The sequence below is a fragment of the Parus major genome, chromosome 7, assembly GCF_001522545.3.
Source record: "Parus major isolate Abel chromosome 7, Parus_major1.1, whole genome shotgun sequence".
Taxonomy (NCBI): domain Eukaryota; kingdom Metazoa; phylum Chordata; class Aves; order Passeriformes; family Paridae; genus Parus; species Parus major.
Window position 1 is genome coordinate 646,795 of NC_031776.1, and position 23,143 is coordinate 669,937.

General features: G+C 56.5%; 2 protein-coding genes across 7 annotated transcripts in view; one reads left to right on the top strand and one right to left on the bottom strand.

Moving 5' to 3' along the window:
• TRPM8 (transient receptor potential cation channel subfamily M member 8) overlaps positions 1-23,143 on the bottom strand; it is a 688,444-nt gene that overhangs the window by 22,367 nt on the left and 642,934 nt on the right. The gene's annotated exons all lie outside the window — the stretch shown is intronic.
• COL18A1 (collagen type XVIII alpha 1 chain) overlaps positions 1-23,143 on the top strand; it is a 37,368-nt gene that overhangs the window by 5,782 nt on the left and 8,443 nt on the right. The window contains exons 1-14 of one of the 6 annotated variants that reach the window (XM_033515897.1): positions 11,229-13,583; positions 17,700-18,244; positions 20,888-20,968; positions 21,061-21,120; positions 21,308-21,446; positions 21,545-21,648; positions 21,736-21,762; positions 21,858-22,028; positions 22,109-22,135; positions 22,226-22,288; positions 22,383-22,469; positions 22,609-22,662; positions 22,742-22,891; positions 23,019-23,081. In XM_033515897.1, the coding sequence (XP_033371788.1) occupies positions 12,377-13,583; positions 17,700-18,244; positions 20,888-20,968; positions 21,061-21,120; positions 21,308-21,446; positions 21,545-21,648; positions 21,736-21,762; positions 21,858-22,028; positions 22,109-22,135; positions 22,226-22,288; positions 22,383-22,469; positions 22,609-22,662; positions 22,742-22,891; positions 23,019-23,081 (2,778 nt within the window). In that variant the 5' untranslated portion in view covers positions 11,229-12,376. The other 5 variants (XM_033515896.1, XM_015634026.3, XM_015634023.3 and 2 more) reach the window with 5 other exon arrangements.

The window sequence follows — 23,143 nt, forward strand, 5'->3', positions numbered from 1 at the left end:
TAAGGTTCCATGATGGAGGGGCCCCACCTCACCCCAGATCCCAGTTTCCTCCCTGCCAGCTGTGGGGGGCTCTTGCTGGCTCTCCTGTCCTCCAGCCACATCCCTCATCCCTTGGGTGTGTGTGTGTGGAGCAGCAGTGCTGCTGCCCTCCCTGTCCTGCTGATGGGTGAGAGGTGGTGCAGGGGAAACCTGCAATGGTTTCAGCTGGTGCTAAATCCTCTTAAATCCTTGGGATTGGGAACAGGTCCCTGACTTTGTGGGCGGAGGAAGGCATATGGTAGCAGCATGTTGGCTTTTAGTGTTGGCCTTGGTTGGCCTGGGAAGCTCATTGCCAAAGACATCATTGAAGCACAAGAAGCTAAAAAGGTTAGAAAATGGTCTGGAAGTTTGGACAGCTAACAGGGGCTCTGGTTTTGCCTTAATATTTGGATTTGAAGCCACTGGGAGAGACAAAGGGGAGAGCTGGAGAAGGCTTGAGGGCAAAAAACCTCCACACCCTGGAGGTGTGAGCGTGGTTAATCAGCCCTTTGGGAGTGAGGGGGTGGTTTCCACCAGCCAAAAGAGGGTGGCTTTGACCTCCTAAGGAGTGCTGGGAGGGAGCAGGACACTGACACCCCCCGGGCTCTGGGCTGGGGCTGCTCCAGGGTCAAGGCTCCAGAGGCTTGCTGTGCTCCTGGCTCTGACCAGCAGTGCTGTTTGGCAGCAGTGGCCCCGGCACCAGGGCTTTCTCAGCAAGCAACATCTGGTCCGGAACATCCCGTGTCTTAAAAAGGTTGCTTTTGTGGAATTTTTATTGCTTTTTTTTGGCATCGCCTCCCAGCCGTTTTCTAAGATGGAAATTGGTCATTAGTGGATTTTATTGTCGTTTTATTTTATTCCCAAGCTCAGTCTGCTGGTTTCTTCCTCCCCTGGGGGAGGAATCTGTCTGTTCCTCTGGCCCTGTCCCCAGGTTGTGGGAGGCTGCTCAAACAGCCCAGGGTGGGAATAGGAGCTGGGGCACCTGGAACCCAGCATCACCATCTCTGTGCTCTTCCCACTGTTACCACTGGCATAAATCACCAATATCCTGCACCAGCAAAGACGGAAAGGGGACAGGGAGATAAATCAACAGTTACCCCAGATACTGAGGCTGCAGCCAAACCCCCAGTTACAAAGCTGCTAGCTAAACCAGACAGCAAACTGGTTTAGCTTGACCAATGGCTGTTGCTACTAGCACGAGAAGTGAAAAGTGCACAGACAAAACCGATCGACCAGTGGATGATGATGATGAGGATGCAGGAGAAGGACCCTCAACGCCTCCTGACATAAAACCAAGAGTCAAAGCAACTGGAACAAGATCAGAGGCTAATATTGAGTCCTTTTCCCTGAAAGACCTTTGTGGCCTGAGGAAGGACTACACTCAATGACCTGATGAATCTATTAATTAGTTGGTTAATCCATCTCTGGAGGACGGACCCAAAGGTCCTTGAAGCTCTCTCTGAGTTTATAACTACCAAATTAGCTACCTGCCTTTCCTCTGGGAAACACGGTAATCAAACCTATTTATCCTTTTCCACCCTCCTTGTTAGTCTGTAACTTAATTGAGTTGGAGATTATTGACTTTTGGATAAACAGCAACTTTTTGATAACCCCAGAGAAGCTGGTGCTGCTCACTTGTGGCATGGTGGGAAGGCATCTGTACAGCTTGGTCCTTCCCCTGAGGTCCCAAAATACTTTCTAGAGGGGTCAGGACCCTTATCCTGGGGACCCAGGACAAGCAAGTGACACGGAGCCCCTGGACACCTCATGTGACCCTCTAAGTGATGCCAGTGTCTCCCCAGCTGGGTTCCAGAACTGGAGAAGTGCCCTGTCCTGCTGAGAGCTGGGGCTCAGGGTGGCACTGATGGGTGGGAGTAGGTGGAGCAGAAACCTGCAATGATTTCAGGTGGCACTAAGTGCCCTTGGAGGTCAGGAAGTGAGAGAAAGTCCCAGCCCTGGGGCTGTGGGTGGAAGGAGGCCTGTGGCAGCAGCACACCAATGATTTTTGGTTTTTACTGTAGATTCTTTGAATGTTTTGGCTTGAAATGGACCCCAAAGCCCATCTCATTCCACCCCCTGCCATGAGCAGGGACACCTTCCACTATCCCAGGTAGCTTAGGCTTCAGGATTTGATTAACCAGTTGTTACTTCTGCAGCTGCTCTGGGAACACCGTTTTGGTGGGGAGATGGCGATGTCAGGCCATGAAGGTGGGAGGTTGTGTGGGGCTCCTGGTGTCCCAAATGGCTGTGTGTGGTACCAGTGGGCTGGGCTGGGCTCTTGGTCAGAGTCTAATCCCACCAGGATTCTCCCAGTGCTGGGCTGGATGGAGATCTCAAACACATCCCTCCCAGCTGGGATGCAATGGGGTGGTGGGCCTGGCTCCCTCTGGTTGCCAGGGGGAATGGGAATCCTCGTGGCATCCTTCAAGACCGGGCTGACAGCCCGGCTCCAGCCAGCCCCTGGCTGATGCTGACACTGATGGCTCCTTTCCCACCGGCTCTTTTTTCTTTTCCCCTGCTAATTGCAGAGTTGACATCGTCCCCTCTCATGAAAGGCTCTTTTGTCAGCCGAGTTGCTGGGCAAAGCCCGGGCTTGGCAGCAGGTTGAGCCCCGGGCCCTTCTGCACATCCCTGTGCAGCGACAGGCAGTGAAACGCCTCTTTCAGCGACAGCCACGTCCCTCCCTCCCTGGCTGAAACAACACCGAACACCTCAACAGCGGCTAAATCCCTCCTTTTAGCCAACGGGGCCTGATTTTCGGCCGGTTCCAGCTCGGCAGCGGAGGGAAAGGTCAGCCCGTCTAGACTCTAATCCGCCAAGTGTTGGATTTCTGTGTTTCTTCTCCCGCAGGTGTCCAAGCAAGGCGTTTGTGCCGCGCTGCGGGCGGGCCCGGCGGGTCCCGCTCCCTCCCGGCCGCTCCCGGTGTGTCGCTCCCCATGGCCGGGCAGCTCCGCAGCTGGGCTGGGCTCCGGCCCCGCTCCCTGCACCTGCCCCGGCCTCTGCCGGCGGCTCCTGGTGCTGAGCGTCAGTCCGGAGGCAGGCGAGCTGAGGATACTGATGGTAGAACAGGCTTGTGGATGTTTGATCCACCGCAGGGTGGGTGGTGAGGCACTTCTGCCCCAAGAATGACACCAGGCCGGGTTTGGGGACCGCACTGGAGTGGGATGCGCCACACCAGCACCGTGGGATAGCCTGTGGCGCTGTAAATCTGACTGTCACAGTGGAAATGGGTCTCCCGGTGCATCCCCTGATCCCAATGCTCTGATCTCCTTGCCTCCCACTACATCCCCTGTATGCCAGCACCTGGGTCTCCCAGGACATCCCTCAGTCTGTTCCAGCTGTGCAGGGGTGGCTGATAACCCCTTACATCCCTCTGGCCTCGGGGCCAGCCTCGGTGGCAGCAACACCAGTAAAAATGTGTCTGTTTGGGTCGGGAGCAAAAATATTTCCAAGTTTCTTCATTCAGCTGTTTAATCTTTTTATCTCGCTGTTGCTGCTCAATCACCCGAGGCCCCAGTTTGCCTCCAGGGGTTACTGGTGTGTGTTGCTCCCTGCCCGTGTGCAGCTGGTGCCAGAGCTCAGCACCCAAACATCCCACGGGTGGCTGCCAGCGGGTGCCGTGCATCCCGAGCTCTCCACATCCGTGGCACAGCTGCCTGATAACATTGTCCCATTTCAATCTTTGTTCAGCCTTTCCTCTGCTTTCCCAGCGGCCCCTTTCCGGGCTTTCTCCTGCCTTCTTTGCTTGTGAAGTGGCTGCCCAGAGTTTCTCCCATGAGCTGTGCAAGCGTTGCTATTCCCCCCATCCTGCTGACCTCTGACGTTCCCAAGTGTGGGGCACAAAGGAGCCAGAAGGGGTTTGATGAGCACAGTCTGGGTTTGATCTGGATGGAGAGGGGCCAGGAGCTGCTCCCAGTACAGCCCCAGGAGCTCCTGCGGGCTCCAGCGTCCTCCGCAGCGGGGTGCTGGTCCCAGGGCAGGGCTCTCTCTGAGCTGCTGGAGCCTCAGCAAGAGGCCACACGCTTTAGTGAGGAGCTGTGGGCCTGGGGGTTCATTCCCTCAAATCCCAGCTGGGTGCTCTGGAGGCAGGCTGCAGCTTGCCCCGAGTCCCAGAGCGTAGCTCCTGCCGACGTGGGATTTCTTTTTTTTTCCCCCTGCAGCTGGATCGGGTTAAGTGGGGTTTTAGAAGCGTTTTCTTTTCTCCTGGGTGCTTAAAACAACAATAAATAAAATCCCAGCCCGACGAGTGACGCTGCTGCTGCGAGGAAGGGAAGATGTTGCTCTGCTGATTTATGGGGATTTTTCTTTTTTTGTTTTTTAACTTTACAGGTCACTGCTAGCATTTGTGGAACTGGCTTTCCTGCAGGAAAAACTGGTTTCCAGCATTCCCATTAGGAAGAAATTTCTGTGATCATGTAATTAAAATGCAGAAGAAAATAAAATGGCAATGTATAAGTAGATGCCAGAGGAGCTGGTGCTCGTAGCTGGATCCTTTGGAGGCTGTGTGTGTCTTCTGTCTTGTTCTGACCTTGGCTATGTGCTTGCAGCCTGTGGCAGGGAGAGAAAAAAAAAAAGCATTTTTTGCACTTTCTCTGGGCTTTGTGGCTCCTGCACCAGCCTGCAAAAGCAGAAAAAAAATAAATCTGCATTTTGACCATGGGAATGTTTTAATCCATCTTGGGGCAGTCTCCAGAGGTTTTTTTATCACCTTATCTGAGCTGGGGCTGGCACCAGGATGAACTCTTGTTAAGCAGGGAATGTTGGGACTGTGACTCCTCCATCCCATAAATGAAAAATTCTGGATTTGACTCATCCCTATCCTCTTGCAGTAGGACAGCAGCAGTCTGCAGGGTCTTATCCTGGGGGTCCTGGCTTCCCAGAACTTTTAAGCAGGGAAGAGAAACTCTCCTTTCATAGGATTATTTTTTGGGGTTTGAGTTTTTGTGGGGGGTTGTTTTTTCATTGCTTTCTGTGGCTTATTTGGTTTTGTGGTTTTGGTTTGGTTTTGGGTTTGGATTTTTTTGTTTTGTTTTGTTTTGGGGTTTTTTTGGTGTTTGTTGTTTGTTTCTTTGTTCGTTTCCAGAAAGGATTCACTGCTTAGACTTGGATGTTTGGGAGGTGAACATTTTTTCATCTGGGATGGCAATGGGGGAAAAGAACCCCTGATTTTTGGGACACCTTGAACCCAAAGCGTGGCCATCAGGAATAAAACCATCCCAAATCCCAGAATCCCAGTTTTGGCTTAAATCCTATCCAGTTTCATCCCCTGCCATGGCAGGGACACCTCCCACTATCCCAGGCTGCTCCAAGCCCCAATGTCCAGCCTGGCCTTGGGCACTTCCAGGGATCCAGGGGCAGCCCCAGCTGCTCTGGGCACCCTGTGCCAGGGCCTGCCCACCCTGCCAGGGAACAATTCCTGCCCAATATCCCATCCAGCCCTGCCCTCTGCCACTGGGAGCCATTCACTGTGTCCTGTCCCTCCATTCCTTGTCCCCAGTCCCTCTCCAGCTCTCCTGGAGCCCCTTTAGGCCCTGGAAGGGGCTCTGAGCTCTCCTTCTGTGCCAATGCTCAAACCCCAGCTGGCACGGTCCTGCCATGGGAGGTGAGCCGGCTGCAGCAGGGTTTGGGATTGCCGATCTCCAGAGGTCCCTTCCAGGCGCGGCTCTCGAGGAGCAGTGAATGACGATCAGAGACTGCCCAGCCTTCCCAGCCCGCCCCCCCTTTCAACCCTCTGGTATGTGAATTTTTGCTGGTGTCAGAGGGTCGGCGGCTGCAAAATCCCTCCCGGTTAAAGGGTGGGAATACCAGTGTGTGCAGCTTGGGATAATTACCAGTTGTCAGCAAAACAATAGTGGCATTGTGGGGCAGGAGCAAAGGGAAAGGGCCCCTGTCTTGAGCGTAATGTTACTTTTCTATTTACGTTGCCACAGTCTTTGCTGAGAAATGGCCCTATTCTCTCTAATCCTCCCCTTCAGGCATGCCTGCTGGGCTTTTTTGTGCGGTTTGGGTTTGTTTTTTTTTTAACCCCTTATCATCCCAGGAAACAGCCTGTGGGTACCTGGTATCTCAGTGGTGCTGTGCTGCAGGGATGGCCTTGGCTCATGGCATTGTGCCCGTGGGCTGGGCACCTTTGCTTTGGGACGCTGAGGCCTGGGATAGTGCCTGGCTGTGGCATTATCCCTGCACTCAGGTGGGGGCAAACCTGATCTGGAATCTCCACCTTCATGCAAGCAGCAATACAATTTACACCTCTCCTTGTTCTTGGGACTTGTCATGTTACAGGTAGTGAACTTCAATACATTAAAGCTGCTCACTGACATTGTATTTTGCTTTAAAACCAAGTGACTTGTAGAAAAAGGGAATAGTTGGTTAAATATCAACTCTGCTTGTTGGTTGGAAAGGGATGGTGTGTGTTCTGGCCTCATCTAGCTCCTGCTGGCTTTCTCCAGCACTTGCATGGAGCAGCAAGGGGTCACCCACCTGTTTGACCCCTTTATTATCCATCTCCAAGGCTGTTTGGACTTCCTCAAAAGATCTAAGCTTTCCTGCTTAAATACTTGTGGAGACATGGCAGGGATAGGGGGCTTTCAGCTTTGGCTGACATCAGGTTGTCATCGCTCAACTTGATTCCATTGATTGATGTCTCACTGTGGCACTGGGGTGTGTGCAGCTGGCTGGGTTCAAGGCCTGGGTGACGCTTTCCCTGTTCCAGTGGCCCCTCATCCAGGCTGTTCATGACCCCAACATCCACCCCCAAAGGGCCTGCCAGGCACCTGTCCCTGTTGTATCCCCAGTTCAGGGGTCCAGAAGGTCCAGTGCAGAGCACGGTGCCCCACAGACAGCCTGGGGTGGGATGCAGTGGGATGTGACAACAAAGCACCGTGGCCAAGGTTGGCTGCCTGGTGCAGAGGAAACTTTGGAAGGAGCCAAAACTTTGGAAATGCTGCCAAAGTCAGTGGCACAGGCAAACTATTGTCTGAGGAGTGCAAAGAGGTGGAAGGACCACGGAGCAGACACGGAGTCTTATTACGGGCACAGCTGGGGGCTTCCAAGCCAAACAAAGTCCCCTGCGCTGCAGGAGGGCAGCACTGACAAGAGCCAGGCTGGTTGGATGAGCTGGAGATTGTAGCTGAAATCCCAAAACAAACCCCCTTCACAGATCCCTCTTTTCCTGTCCATTCCCTAAGAAAATAGCGTTCCTCACCACCTGGCCCCGCAGCAAGAGTGTGAGCTTGGATTCTGTTTGCCGCATGCTGTGCTGAGGATGAGGTTAATGACCTGATGGGTGGTTTTCCTCCCTGAAAGCCCATGGTGAGGCTCTTTAAAGCATCCATGATCTGTGGCAGTTGCCTCCTGTAGCAGCATGGACCAGCTGGCACCAGGCATCACGGGCTGGGCAGGCACAGGACGGATGCTGTTCCACGGGATGGAGGCTGTGACGCTCCGCTGTAGCTTTAGGTACGGCGTCTCTTGGTAGCTCTTCTGCATTTTCTTTGGTGAATTTGGGTTCTTAAGCTGTGTTGGTATTTTCTTCATGTCTGAAGTCCTGGAAAACAGCTGGGAATGGGCACCTCCTGGTTTTTTGTTGTGTAGGCTTCAAAGCTGTTGCTGGGTTACCTGCTGACAGTGCTTTGTTGCTCTGTCACATTGGAGGGTTAAAATCCTGGCATAGTTGAGGGACATCGTTGGTTTGGAAAGTTCTGTTTGAGCTCTGGGGACGTGTACCCCACCTGGGTGCCTTGTCCTCCTCTGATTTTCCAGTTGGGATGGCATTGAGTCGGATCATAAGCCCCCCATGCCTTCCCTCATCTCCCCTCATCCTGCTACACATCTGTCCACAATGCTAACTGGGGTGCCAGGTGCATTGATCTCCCTTATCCCCTGGGAAAGAAGTGCCTGGGAATGGGAATGCCCTTCTTCCCTGTCCCCCAGGGAGACAGCAACCAACCTTCCTCCACTGACTGCCTGTCCCGAGGGTGGTCTCGGTGCTGCTGGAGCCCCTCGGCTTCATGCCGAGGCAGGAATGCCAGGAACTCGATTGAAATTTGGGGCTTCCCGGCTGAGCCAGAACCTTGGTGGGGGGTGAGGAGCGGAGTCTTCCCATGTCCAGGGAGCAATTAGTCTGCAAGGTGATTTATTAACGTGGAGGAGGATGATCCAGGGGGTCGAATTCCTTCCCTCGCCTTCCCTGCCTTATCTCTGGGCTGTTGGTGTGCCCCGGGGGGAGGTGACTGATTGGAAGCAGAGACATTGCCCCAGTGGAGACAGGATAAGGTGGGACTGGGGGCTACAGCTCACCCCAAAGTCACCTGGTGTTTTATACACCTCCCTTGGGTTCGGCTGTGGCCACACATTGATGGTCCCTCTCCACCATCCATTCTCCCCAGGAAACCTCCCGGGGTGGCTAAAGTCACTCCTGCCTCAGTTCTCTGCTGCCTTGTCCCCTTCTCAATGTGGGTGGGGCAGAGTGGGACACCAGCACCTCTCGGCTCTGCCTTGTCCAGCCCTCTTCAGTTCAGGAGCAGGAGGAGGATGCAGGTAATGACAGGGGTCTGGCACAGCTGCCCTTCTTCCTTCTCCATGGCTATGTCATGGGTCCCCCAGGCAGTGGTGACATTTTCAGGATTTATCTTGTCGAGGAATTTGCCAGGAGGATGTTTCTGGCTCTCCATGAGAATGTGCCGGGGGTTCCGTGGTGTTGAACAACCAGAGGCAGGGGGGAGCTGTCCCAGAGGCAGAGTGGCACCTGTGTCATTTTTGGGGCTGTGTTGGCTGCTGTCAGTCCTGCCAGCTTGGCTCCTGTGCATCCTTGTCTCCCACTCCCCTTCTCCCTGGCTGAGTGTCACCAAAGGCTGGCTGCCGCTGCCTTTCTCCGGGGACTGTCTGGCAGGAGAGGTCAGCAGCGCAGGATGTGGCAACATCCTCAGCGTGCATCTCCAGGAGGGCCTTTCCTCTGCTTTTTGGGGTTTTAGATGGGGAACAGATTACAGTCCCAAATGTCAATAGCATTTATAGATACCATCTGCGGCTGACAGTTCCTGAATTTTTCTGCTCAGTCCAAGAGTGCTCCCACCTCTGGCTTTGTAGCCATGCCCTTTTCCTTTTCCTTTTCCTTCCCCTTCCCCCTCTCTCCCCCTCCCCTTCCCCTTCCCCTTTTCCAGGAGGGCTGTGCCCACCCGCGCTCCCTCCCAGTCCCTGCCCGGAGCTCTGAGATCTCAGGGCTGAATCCAGCAAAGCAGGGTCTCCTGAGGAAACACCTGTGCTCTGCTCAGCCTGAGGCTCCCTCTGCTGTCCGTCCGTCCATCCCTCCGCCTGTCTGTTCATCTGCTCGGTTCTTGCTGGGAATCCTCGGGCTGTGCAGGAGGAGTTGCTGAGCTGGGCTGGGGCAGGCTCCCTGTCCTCTACCAAAATCCTACCGGAAAGAAACATCGGTGTGCTTTGACCATAGATGAAAGGCTGCAGGTCTGAATGACCGTCTCTTTTTTCCTACTTTTTGTCTATTTTCCCCTCTTTTTTCCCCTTTTTCCCTCTTTTTACCCCCATTTTCTCTTTTCAGTGTCCCTTCTTCTCCTCCCTTTTTCCTCTCATTTTGTCTTTTTTCTTCCATCTCTTTTTCCTTTTCTCTTCCCCTCCCCTTCCCCCCCTTGCCTTGTCCCCCTCGCTCTTCCTCCTTCTCTTCCCCCTCTTCTCTTTTTTGCATTTTCTCTGTTCTCTTCCCCCTCCTCTTTTTTCCTCTCTTTTGTCCCTCTTTTCTCTCTCCTTCTCTCTCCTTCCTACTCTCATTTTCTATTTCTTTCACTTCCCCCCCACATTTTCCTTCACTTCCCACTCTTTGACTTCCCTAACCTCTTTGTATCTCTTTTCTCCCTTCCCTCTTCCTCCCCTCTCATTTTCCCCTTCTCCCCACTCTCTTTTCCCCACCCTCTTCCCCCAATCTCTTTTCTTCCCATCTCCACTCTTTTCCCCCACTCCAGCTTTTCCTCTCTTTTCCCTTCCCCCCCTCCTCTTTCCTGCCCACTCTATTCTTCTGGCCCAGGGCTGAGCCCTCAGTGCCTTCTTATGGCAGCCCAATCCCCCTTTTCCTGAGGAACCAGATGCAGACACCTTTGGGAATGTGCAGCCAGCCTCTTTGGGAGGGAACTGGAACCAGAGTGAGGGTCCAAATTCGCTTTTCAAGAAGTCTAAGGTTATGGGAAGCTGTTGGCAGCATCTCATGGAGTGTGCAAAGCACTTTTTGGGAGCCTTTAACCTGGAGGAGGCTAAAACAAGGGGTTTTCCCTGCTCTGCCAGCAAACCAACTGCCATGGCTTCTCCCTGGGGGAATACTTCAAAATATTTCACCAGCTGGTGCCTTCCCAGTCCCTGCCTGGCTGCTTGGTCAGTGGCAGAGCTGGTTGCACTGGGCCAAGATGCTCTAATGCCACCAGCCCACCATCAGGGCACCTAATTTGGAAATCCTTTTTTTTTGGGATGCCCCAGTCCTGGCTCCTTCCCAGGGAGCTGCCAGCAAGGAGGTGTGCAGTGGAACGAGGATCATTGACTTAACGAGGGTGTCCCACGGGACCGCTGCTCCACTTCCCTGTCATGAGCTGCCTAATCCCAGCAGCAGGAGAAACAGGAATTTCTCTGGCTGGGCATTCTGTCTGCATATGCTTGGGGTATCCCAGCAGGGTGCTGCTGCTGAGATCCTCCTGGCAGAGACCAGGCAGCTCATGGGGGCGTGTGATGCTCCCCACCCTGGGAGCTGTGCAGCTCTGAGGGGGAGAGGCTGCAGGAACACCAAGGTTTTCCATCCCACCAGCAGGAATGGAAGCAGCAGGCACTCCTATCCCTCTCCAACGTGCCAAGGAGTCCTGCACTGCTCGGTGCCACCGCACCCTGGCTCCAGGGCAGCCGAGCCCGTCAGGACATGCCAGAGAAGGTTGGCAGACACCTGGCTCCTTCCCCAGGCTGATGGAAGTATGTAAGCTCCAGGAGGGGCCCTATGGAAGCTCTGCCATCCAGACAAACCCATGTCCCGTGCTGATGGGTGGGGGCTGTTCGACAGCAGGCGCCCCTAGCAGCATTGGTCATGGGGAGAGCAGCTGGCAGCAGCAGCCAGCTCCCATCTGCAGGGTAACACTTGCCTGCTTTGCTTCAAAAGTAGTGTGGGAATGTTGCATAAAGCAAAATGGACATAGCATTTGTCTTGGTGATTTTCCTAAATATTTTTAGACTAGAACATCAGCATGTGGAGATCTCCAGTCTGTAAGATCATGTTACAGCACACTGTGACTTTCCTGGTCACATAGCCAAGGGGAACCAAAATTGTCACCTCCCCATCAAAACCCTCTCTCAGGGACTTCTTGAGCCATGGTGGTGACTTGCCTGGTGTCACCATGGCAGTGTAGGCCCTGGGAATGCTCCATCTCTGCTTGGCCATCCCTAGGAATGAGGGGCACCGTCACCAGATAAGTGGATGTGGAGGTAAATTTTTTAAGCCGAGGCAAAGAACAACTGCAACTTTTGGGGTGTGGGAGAGTGTCAGCACTGCCCAGGGGAGATTTTCATCCTGGGCTCCAGGAAAGCTTGTGATAGGGCAACTTGAGATTGCTCAGACCTGGCTTTGAGGCGTTGCTGGCTCGTGATGCTTGGGGAGCCAGGAAAGCTGTGGTGACCCCCTGGCCATCCTGCGACAGCACCTAGTGGGTCCTGGCCCTGTAACTGAGCCGGGAAAGCAACTTTAAACACTTGGGGCTTTGGGGCCTTGTTGTGTTTCCAGCTGGTGGAAATACTGGAAATGTTTTCTGGGATTCTTTTCCCTCCTTCTTCACTTTTGCTTGAGATTACAACCTTCTCCCGAAGCCTAAAGTGGGGTGTCCTGCCAAATCTGGGCATCCATCAGGACCATGTCCATGCACAACCCCACCATGTACAGTGTTGCTCCGAGTGTTGGTGATTTAACCGCAGCCGCCGAACCGGGAGAGAGGATTTAGGATTTTTCTGGGCAGGAAGGAGTTAAACATCTGGCAGCAGCTGCTGGGACAGGCAATAGGGTGCGTCAGAAGGCTGGCTTGGCTCCCGGAGGTTTTTGGGGGGCTCAGGTGTGTCCCCAGGCTCCGCGGGGTCCCCGAGGGGCCGCGCCGGCAGCGGGAGGCTGCGGGAGGGGAGAGGAGGGCTTGGCAGGGCCGGCGGCGCGGCCGCTCCTCCCCCTGCTCCGCTCCGGTTTGAAGGGTCGAGCGCCGGAGCCTGGGAGGAGAGAGCGATGTGAGTGCTCCCAGAGTCTGGCCGGGGCAGAACTCCTGCCTCTTCCCTCCTTTCCTTCCTCCAGCCTCTCCGCTCCGCTCTCGGGAGACACGGAGCTCGTCTTCCCTTCCCAATGGCCCCACCTCGCTTGGGATTTCTGCTCCTCCTGGCTTGCTGCTTCTCCTGCTCTGAAACACAGCTCCTGAACTGGGTTTGGGACAGCAGGAAGACCACAGGAAGCCCAGCAGCACCCAGCGAGGGAATCCCGGCGTTGGAGCGGCCAACCTCAGCAGCAGCTCCGGCTCCCAGCCCGTCTCCAGGGACGTGGGGCGGTGAGGTGGCGGGGAATGTCACCACCCCACGGCGGCAGGAGCCAGATCCTGCTACAGCAGCTCCTGGGGGCGAGGGGACCGCAGCCAAAACCACGGAGCAGTGGGACAGGAATGCCATGGTGGAGAGCACTGTGTGGCCAAGCATCGCTCCTCCCCACAGCATGTCACCTGCCCCAGGACAGCAGGTGGCCAGCAGCCCCACCGACAACCCTCGGCTCCTGGAGACAGGGACCATTGAGCACCTCCAGATCCTGGGGTCAGGGAACACTGAGGATCCCCAGCTCCTGGGGACAGGGACCATCGAGGACCTACAGCTCCTGGGGTCAGGAAACACTGAGCACCTGCAGCTCCTAGGGACAGGGACCACTGAACATCTGCAGCTCCTGAGTATGAGGACAACAAAAGAAGCCCAGTTCCTGGGGTCAGTGACCTCCAAGGATGCACAGCTCCTGGGGACAAGGACTACTGAGGACCTGCAGCTGATGAAGTCAGGGACTACTGAGAACCCACAGCTCCTGAGGATGGGGACCACTGAGGACCCCCAGCTTCTGGGGTCAAGGACCTCTAAGGACCCCGAGCTCCTGGGGTCAGGGACTACTGAGGATTTGCAGCTGCTGGGGTTGGGCACCACTGAGGACCCTCAGCTCTTAGGGATTAGCACAGACCTGCAGCTCCTGGGGACAGGGACCACCAAGGACCCACAGCTCCTGGGGACACGGACCACTGAAGACCCACAGCTCCTGGGGACAGTGACCACAGAAGACCCACAGCTCCTGGGGAAAGGGACCACTGAGGACCTACAGCTCCCAGGCATGTTGACCACTGAGAATCTGCAGCTCCTGGTGATGAGGAACACCAAGGACACCCAGCTCCTGAGGACAGTGACCCCTGAGGACCCAGAGCTCCTGAGGACAGTGACCACCGAGAATCCAGAGCTCCTGGGGACGGGAACTCCTACAGCAATGGAGACACAGGTGTCCTTGCAGAGACCAGCGGGTCCCCAGCCAGGTAGTGCCCCTTTTCCTTTCTCACCAGGTGACAGTACCCGTGAGCGGGCACTGCCCTTCCAGGACCCCTCAGCACAACTTCCCCATCACCTGCATGGAGCATCACCAAGCCTGTGGCATGGCACCGGCCACCCAGGGCTGGCTCTGGTCAGCAGGAATGGGAGCCAGAGCCCCCCTTGGCCTGACCAGAGGGTGGATAAGGGTGTGGATCCTCCTGCTGCCCGTACCTCCGTCTCTCTGGAGTTTGATTTACTAACCGCTACCATGCGGCTCTACGGGAGTGGCGGCGCGGGGCTCGCATCCTTCTTTCCAGGACTGATGACAGTGGCCGGCCGTTGCCAGCCCATCCCAACCCACCTGCCCTTCTGCAGCCTGCTGGGCACCAGCCATGTCCGATTGCCAAATTACCTCCGGCACGGCAGCGAGGAGGAAATTCGGGTGGCTTTGCATGAGTGGGAGGGGCTGCTTGAGTCACGGTGCCATCGCTACCTGGAGTGGTTCCTCTGCTTGCTGCTGCTCCCTGGCTGTAGCCCCTCGGTCCCCGTAACCCCCCCGCCGTGCCAGGGCTTCTGCGAGGCCGTCAGAGACCTGTGTTGGACTCACTTGGCCAGCGGGCGCCTGCCTCTGCCTTGCGATGCTCTCCCTGAGGAGGATGAAGGGGTTTCTTGTGTCTTTATTAATTCTTCTGCAGGTAACGTGGCTGGGTGACGTCCCTGTGTTGTGTCTCCTCTGCCCAGACTCCCCCAGGTGCTGGGGGATGCTTCTGCCTTGTGCCCGTGGGACGCTGCCAAATCCAAAATTGCTTTCCATCCAGCTTTCTGTTTGTCTTTTCCAAACAGAACAGGCGGGTTTTGGCTCCCTCCACAAGGCTGAGCATTGCTCCTAGTGAATCACAGTGGCCGGCGCAGGGGATGCTCCCCACGTGCATTGTGCTGACATTCAGGTCCAGTTTTCCACAGGGCTTTGGGGTGTCTGTCCTGCCTGGGATCAGAACACTTGGAGAGCTGGCAGCTCCCTGCAGCAACAGGGTGAGGACCCGGAGCCCGTGACCACCCAGCCACAGCACTGTGGTGGCGAGGAGGTTTCAAGGTGACCCTCAGCCATGCCTGCATGCTCCCTCTCCCAGAGCAGCCCTTTGGGGTTAATGATTCACCCGATGGCAGCTAATGTTTGATCCCACTGCTTGGAAAAGTGGGAGAGCTTACTTCACCCCCAGCTTCATCATTCCCTGGTGACCTTCTAGGCACCCAGACAGGGCAGGGGGGTGAGAGACAGGAGCGGGGGGGTGTGACTGGTGCTCGGAGAAATGCAGTTGCGATGAAAGCTGGAGCTCCCCCCTGCCTGCCAGCGCCTCTGAATGAGGCTGTGTTCCCATGCCGACCCCTGCGACCTCGGGGGATGGCCGGGAGATGCCAAGGAGGAATGCCGAGACTGGGGGCTGGCAAAGCAGGGTCACACACAGGGTCCCCTCCGTGTCAAAGAGGCTCTGTTCGTGGGGGGATGCACTGGAATCACGGGGATGCCCGCAGAGGAGGTGCTTTCTCCTCTGGGACTGCGCCGTGCTTGCTTGGATTGACAGTGTCGGGAATGGGTGGGGAATGTGGGGGCTGTGGTGCACCCCATGGAGTGACTCTGTGTGCTGCTGTGTGCTGGGGGTCCCCTGGATCCCACGCTGGCAGCCTGGGCTCAGGCCAGCCAGGAAGGGCATGGCAGAGTGAGAAGGTGGCTCAGAGCATCCTGGGGACGTTTCCAATGGCAGAATCACTGCATTGAGAGACATCCCCACAGCCATCCCGTGACAGCACCAAACCCACTGCGGCCCCCACCATCTCTCCTTGTTCCGTGGTGGGTGCTGCCAGTTTGCCACAGGAATGATGGGCTGTGATACTTGGGCTCTGGATGTCCTTTGGAAAAAGCAGGCGTGGCCTGAAAGCTCGCGGGGGTGAGAAGGGGCACTTGGCTTTTGCAGAGGAGCAGACATTTGAAGGGGTCTCCCCTTACCCCTCTGCTCCCTAGTCCCCATCCAGCCTCTGTCAAGCAGGAAAAAACTCCATTTGCTTTGGGGAGTGGTAGCACCCATCTCCCAGCGCGGACTCGGGGGCGAGTGGCATGTTTGAGGAGGAGGGAGACTCCAGAGCTGGCTGCAACTCCAAGGGGAGAATGGCTGCGAATTGCCCTACTAACAAAAGCCTCTTTCAGCGTCATCCTGAGCCCTGGGGGGGACACAATGACTTGTCTGGCTGCAGGAATTGCAGCACTGGCTCTTACACCCGTTTGGACCCCCAGGAGGAAGCTCTGGTTTCCTTCTTCCTTAATGCTGCTGTGAATTTGGTTTCCTCCAAGCCCAGATAAAAGCAATCCCTGCATCCTGGCATTTGCAGTTGGAACGAGCTTGTGAGGTTCTGAGCGTGGGGTGACTCAAGGGTGGGTGACAGACTGAGAGTCTGGGGGAGCCCCACTCACTCACCCCATCAGTTTTGGTGTAGGGCTGTGCACATCTGGGAGCAAAAGGGCGCTGGACTCCAGAATCCAGAGGTTCTTTAAGCAGACTCGGGGAAGCCTGATCCCCGTGCAGGGCAGATGAAGGGGCTAGAACTGGTAGAAGATTGGGAAGGAGATTTTCTCTCAGCCAAGTGCTCAGTTTTGGGGTGCCAAGGATGGGAGGGGCTGGGGGCTTGGGGAGCAGGATGGACTCAGAGCAGTTTCAGAGGCAGAGTTTTAGAGAATTAGTGTGTCTGGCTCTGGCAGAGCAAAAATTTGTCCCCACCTTTAGCTGATGGCACTTCTTATGTCCCCACTGCTGGGTCCCTGTCATGGGGGCTGGCACTGGTATTGGGGCTTGGCAGCAGGGGAGCCTGGGAATGCTTCATGCCCCCCGGGCTTTGGAAGAGGCACACAGGTTTTCATTACCATCCAAGAGATGTTTTCCTTCTGGGCTGGGCAAGGCTGGGCTTATTCCCTCTTTTTTTTTTTTTTTTTTTTTTTTTTTTTAAAAGCTGTGGGGGACAATGCCTGGCTCCACAGCTGGGTGGAGGTTCCTGGCTGATCCTCCTGGGTTCAGCCCAGGATACCTCAGGATATACCTCTGATTCCCCCCACTCCCCATTGCTCACATGAAAATCAGGGATGGAACTGGGGGCACTGAATTGTGTCAGCTCCCGCTCCTGGCTCAGGATGGGGCCAAAGCTCAGCACTGAGCATCCATTCCCAGTGCAGATCCCTCAGCAGTTTTGGAGCCAGGGTGGTTGGGTTTCCTCCCTCCCAGGAAAGGAGAGGTTAAAAAGCCTCTCCTTTGGAGCTGGCACCAGCCCCGAGCGGTTGACACAGGAGAGGAGGAATCCAGCGCCCGGTGTGTGGGCGATTAGGATGTGCTGGCTGCCAGAACAACGGGAGTTGGCAGACACAGCGCTGGCTCGCCCTGACCAGATGTTCAGCTGTGCCGGGTAGGAGCGACTGTCTCCAGCAGAACTTCCCCAATTCCCTAATTCTCAACAGGAGTTGGGAAAGGAGGCGACCTCCAAATTAAGAGCATCTGGGAAGCTGAGCTGCCTTGAGCTGCGTTCCCAGGGTGTTGCGAGGAGAAGGCTCTGATTTATTCCCAGCTGGGGTGACCATAGGATCTTGTCCTGGGATGACGCAAGGGGTCACTGTGATCCCAAAATGAGTATGGACACAACACGCTTCCCCGGGGCTCCATGGTGCTTCAGTATCCTGGTGCTCTAGCAGCATCTCCCTAAGACCCCTTTGGTTTTATCCCATCTTGGGGAATCTGGGCAACCTGGTCTAGTGGAGTGTGTCCTTGTTCATGGCAGGGGGTTGGAATGAGATGGTCTTTAAGGTCCCTTCCCACTCAAGCCATGCTATGATTCTGTGATGTCCCAGCTGTGGTTGGAGGGCCAGCAGCTGGGAGTGGGGGGTGTTTTGGGAGACACATCCAAATGATGTGGTGGGAGCAGTTCAAGATCACCGCCTTGGCCAATGCACAAGTCTTTGGGCGGGTGAGCGAAGGAAGCCACTGAAGGACGCTGTATTTGCGAGGCACGGGCAGGGATGTCCTTGCTGAGTGACCACCCTTTCCTGGCTGGTTGAGACCATCCCCTGTCCCTCCTCCTTGCAGAGAGCCTGAGTGCAGAGGTCAGCCTGCTGGAGCTGATTGGGGACCCGCCAACGGAGGAGATCCACAGAATTTATGGCCCCGACAACAACCCTGGCTACGTCTTTGGTCCCAACGCCAACACGGGCCAGGTGGCCCGGTACCACCTGCCGAGCCCTTTCTACCGGGACTTCTCGCTGCTGTTCCACATCCAGCCCACCACGCCCCGGGCCGGCGTGCTCTTTGCTGTCACGGACTCCTCGCAGAGCATCATCTACGTGGGTGTCAAGCTCTCAGAGCTGCGGGCGGGCCAGCAGCAGATCATCTTCTACTACACAGAGCCGGGCTCACCCAGCTCCTACCCAGCCGCCACCTTCACCGTGCCCACCCTACTCAACCAGTGGACACGCTTTGCCATCAGCGTAGAGGAGGAGGAAGTCGTCCTCTACCTGGACTGTGAGGAGCATGAGCGCGTCCGCTTCGAGCGCTCCCCAGATGAGATGGAGCTGGAAGAGGGCTCCGGGCTCTTCGTTGCTCAGGCTGGAGGGGCTGACCCAGATAAATACCAGGTAAGAGCTCAGGTCACCCCAAGGAGTGTCTCCCAGAAGCTTGGAGAGATGTGACACTGCCCATGCCCTGAAGACAACCAGGTCCATGTGTGTCCCTGGGAAAGGGGACACCTGACATGTAGGGGAAGGTGGCTTGAGGTGCCACTGATTTATTGTCTTGGGGCTCCCCAAGGCAAAGCTCTCAAGCTGGGCTGGCAGGAGGACACAGGGTTGCCATGCAGGTTCTCACCATTGCCTTTTCCCAGCAAACACTTGGAGCCTCTTCAGATCTCCCCATTCCTAAAAATACCAAACTCCTTTGGTGGAGAAGCTGGTTTGGCTGGGAAAATGTCTCTCTTACATGGAAAAAATGCTTGGGCTGGAGCATATCTTTGCTGGCTGATGCTGGGCGGTATCTCCAGGAAGACTTTGGAGGGTGAGGAAGGATGTGATAGCTCAGTCTGTGCTTCGAGCAGGACTCATGTTCCAGATAAGGGTTATGAAAGTGTGGGGAAAATGCCCAGCTGACATGGAAATCCCCTGCAGGACTTGAGGAGAGGAATGTTCAGGTTTATCCTGGGCTGAGCAGGATTTGCCCAGCAACAAAGGCTCTGCTGAGGAGAGCAATGTTTTCCCTGTGGAGTTCTGCAAAGCATGTTTCTGAGCTGAAACATCATCCTGGCTGTAGTGCCATGTCCCCCCTGGAATGGCTTTGGGCAGGGAAAGCTCCCTCAGGAAGGGGTTAATCATTGATGAGCTACAAACTGGCTTGCACTGGGATTCAGGTTGGTCCCTTGAAGAGCAGCTCCCTGCTCTTGAAGAGTAATTCCTTTGCTCTTGAACGTGCTGTGAGGGCCAGGTCATGGCTGTGGAAGAGCTCCTCTCCCCAGCTGGAGGGGTTTGGCACCATATGGAAGGCACAGCAAGAGCCTGGAGCAGAGCAGACCCTTTTAGCAAGTGATGTTCCCAGATTGCCACCCCCCAATCCCACTGCCCGCCCCCGGTTTTCCGTGGGGAATAGCTGGCCATGGAGGGAAGGAGGCCTTGGCTGGGTGAGAGGGGAGCGGCATCTGACTGCCTCGTGGTGTTTCCATCACTGTCCAGCCCTGCCTCGTGTTATCTGGAACTAACAGGGCATCAAGCAGATTAAAATCTGGCCCTGGGTCAAGCCTCAGGGTGAACTTGCTGGGAGGCAGCTGGAGGGGTGTCTTGGCACCTCTGCTCTTTCCTGAGTCGCCTTTGTTGCCCTGGCAGGAAGCCTGGAGGGGCAAAGCCTGTGGGCGATGCAGAAGCCCTGGGACAGCAGCTCTCAAGGGGGCAAACAGGGTCTCAGCTGGGTCTGGCAGGAGGGCTTGTTTGCAGCTGGATGTGGCACTTGGGCACGTGGTTTAGTGGGGGACCTGGGGGACCCAGGGGTGCTGGGCTAATGGTTGGACTCAATGGTCCTAGAGGGCTTTTCCAGCCTTAACAATTCTATGATTCTATGGGTTCACTGTAAGATCAGTGGTGCTGCTGCTCTCTTTAGCAGAGCAAAGAGGCTGCAAAGGGCCGCTATCACCATCCCTCATCGTGCTTCAGGGCTTGGAACTGGCTTGTTTCCCATGCCTCTGGAAAGCCCCAGGTTTGCAGCTCCTACCCAGCACCACCAGCACAGCTTTACAAGCCATGTGCCAGAGCTGGCACTACATGGGCTGAGCAGAGGTAGCAGCCAGGACCCGGCCAGACACTCAGCAGAGCTTTTAGAGGGATCTTTTGGCTGTGCTCCTTGTTTTTCCTCTCCCAAGGGCTTCCTGGCCACAGCCGACTGCCCTGCCCCACGCAAGGACAGCTGGCAGGTCGTGCAGCCCACATGTTGTATTTCCTGGGATAATCTGCACTTCCTTACTATTTATTTGTGTTTTGCAAGCACCGTGTGCATCCAGGCCACTTGTTTATACAAGAAATCACCACAAATCCCTTCCCAAGGGTGCTGCCTCCAGGCAAAGCCCCGTAGCATCCCGGCCTCAGCAGGAGAGGGGGTGTGGGTACCAGCCTGAACCCCAGAGTTCCCAATGCAAGCTGGGTTACCCAGCACATCCCAGAGTCCAGCCTGAGTCCTCACTGCAGGGTGGGATACAGGGATGCTGTTGGGATGGTAGTCTGCTGAGCTGGGATGCTGCCCATCCATCTGATCCCAGTGGGGAGGAGCAGGGGACCATGCTGGGAAGCAAGCTCAGAGAGAGGAGATACCTCCCCCTTGGTGTCTCTTCTTTGGGCAAGACACCTAAAATAATATTTGGGCTGGCCTGAAGGCACAGCTCACCACGTCCGGGCAAGGAAACGCGATGGACTTAAGAAAATAAGGAGCAGGGGCAGTCACAGTTCAGCCAAGCTGACTGTGACATAATATGAATGAATTATAAGTTATATAATAAATCTAATATAATATACAATATAATAAATATAAATATATAGTTTATATATAATGAAACAATTATGTCAATTCCTCTCACAAGCAAATGCCCCCAGTTGCGTGGTGACCTTTCAGCTGCTCGCTGTGCTGACAGCAGATCTCACCCATCCTTTTTCTCCCACTTGAGGACGTGGTGGCTGAGTGGCACAGCAGGTCACATCACAGTAGGGTGGCTTGTACGTGTCCCCCACCTGCCCATGGTCTCTTTCCAGGGTGTGATTGCAGATTTGAAGCTCCGAGGTGACCCGCGAGCGGCCGAGCGCCAGTGCGAGGAAGAGGAGGATGACACAGAGGTGAGCGCTGGCAGCACAGCTGTGCTGGGCTCAGGACTGTCCCCACCGTGCTGCCAGCTCAGCCCTCACTCCTTCTCCACGGGCAAATGCAGGTCTCTGGGGATTTTGGCAGCGGGATGGAAGGTGGACAGAAGTTCTCAGGCAAGGTAGAGGTGAGTTGCTGCCCGCAGGTGTTGCGCTCAGGGCAAGACCCCAAAATTCTAGTGCTGAGGAGGGCTGAGTGCCCTGAGTGCCCTCCCCCGAGGTCATGGGACGCTGGATGGTGTCCCAGCGCCTGTCCCTTGCGGGAAGGTGCTGGGAGGTGAATGGTGCCGTGGTGTCCCCTCACTGTTGGCACAGGGTGTCCCAGGGCTGGTGGAGGCTGTCCCCGTGACCTCCCCCCCCGTGGCGGGGGGCAGTGGCCCGAGGAGTGGCGGGGGGTCCCTGCAGCAGGCCGAGAGGACCAGGGTGGAGGAGACGCTGCAGGTCTCCACGGGAGGTAATTCCAGCAGCTTTCCCCTTCCCCAGGGCATGCAAGCGGGGACATGGTGGTGCGGCCGTCCCCAGCCACGAGTGGGTCCTTTTCCTTTTCCACAGGCACCGGCCGGAAAGGCGAAAAGGGGGAGAAGGGGCAACGTGGCTTGAAAGGGGACTCAGGGACCGATGGTACCATAGGGCCAGGCAGTGTCAAGGGTCAAAAGGTGGGTAAGAGCTGGTCCCTGGGGGCTCGAGGGTGCCAGCTGCAGGTCTGTGCTTGACACACGCTTCTCTCTGTTTCTGATCCTCAGGGTGAGAAAGGAGACCTGGGTGTCAAGGTCAGCATCGCTGGGGGAGCTGTCATGGAGCCTCACCCTACCCAGGCTGCCAGCCCAGGGACCTGCCACCCACCCCTGTCTCCTCCCCTCCCCAGGGCAGTGCTGGATTTGGCTACCCTGGCTCTAAGGGCCAGAAAGGAGAACCAGGTGACCCTGGACCCCCTGGGGCCCCGTCTCGGCACACTGATGGCTCGGTGGTGGAGCAGGTCACCGGCCCCCCAGGGCCACCAGGGAAGGATGGAGCCCCTGGCAGGGATGGCGAGCCTGTGAGTCAATTCACCCCCCACAGGGTGTCCCCTGTCCCCCCACCCTGCACACTGACCTGTCCCCTCTCTGCCATCCCTAGGGTGATCCCGGCGAGGACGGCAAACCTGTAAGTGGTGTGGAGGGGGTGGCAGGGTGACAGGGGATGGACACCCCCTTCCCTTGCCACCTGCTGAGCCCCCACTGCTCCCCTTTGCAGGGTGAAATGGGGCCCCCGGGGTTCCCTGGGCTGCCGGGGGAGCCAGGCCTGAAGGGGGAGAAGGTGAGTGCTGGTGTTGGGGGGCAGAACATGGCCCCTCTTCCTCTCACCCCCAGCTTGGCTGCAGCCCCAAACCATGCTCTCTCCTCTGTGCCAGGGTGACCCAGGCATGGGGCCGAGGGGACCTCCTGGACCACCTGGCCCTCCAGGACCGCCGGGACCTTCCTCCAAGAATGACAAGCTGGTGGGTGCCCCATGGGACACAGGGATTTGAGGGATGGGGGGTCCATTGAGCCGTGGAGGTCCAGAGTGCTGCCACCAGCCCCTGGGCATGCCCCAGTGCCACTGGGTACCCTGACACCCACCTTGTGCTTCTCCCCCAGACCTTCATCGACATGGAGGGCTCAGGCTTCGGCGGTGACCTGGAGAGCCTGCGGGTGAGTGGGGATGGGTGCCTGTCCTGCCAGCTGGGAGTGGGGGGACATCTTCAGCCATGGCTCCCCACGTCTCTTCTAGGGTCCACAAGGGCCACCTGGTCCCCCAGGGCCACCTGGTGTGCCTGGTTTGCCAGGAGAGCCAGGACGGTTTGGGATGAACCGCACGGACCTGCCAGGACCACCAGGGCTGCCGGGCAGGGATGGGATCCCTGGGCCCCCGGGGCCAGTGGTACGTCTATGGGGGGGACAAGGGGACCCATCCCAGGGTGAACCCCACCCTGTGGTGGTGGGGGGCTGGGTGTCTACCAGCTCTGTGGGGTTTCCCTGTGGTGGAACCAACTCCTGGGATCTTACAGGGTCCTCAGGGTCCTCCAGGAAGAGATGGGGAGGCCGGGCAGCCAGGGCCCAAAGGAGAGCGGGTAAGTGTCCCCTCTCCCATGTGCCCCAGGAGTATGTCACAGCTGTCTCCTGAGGCATCTGG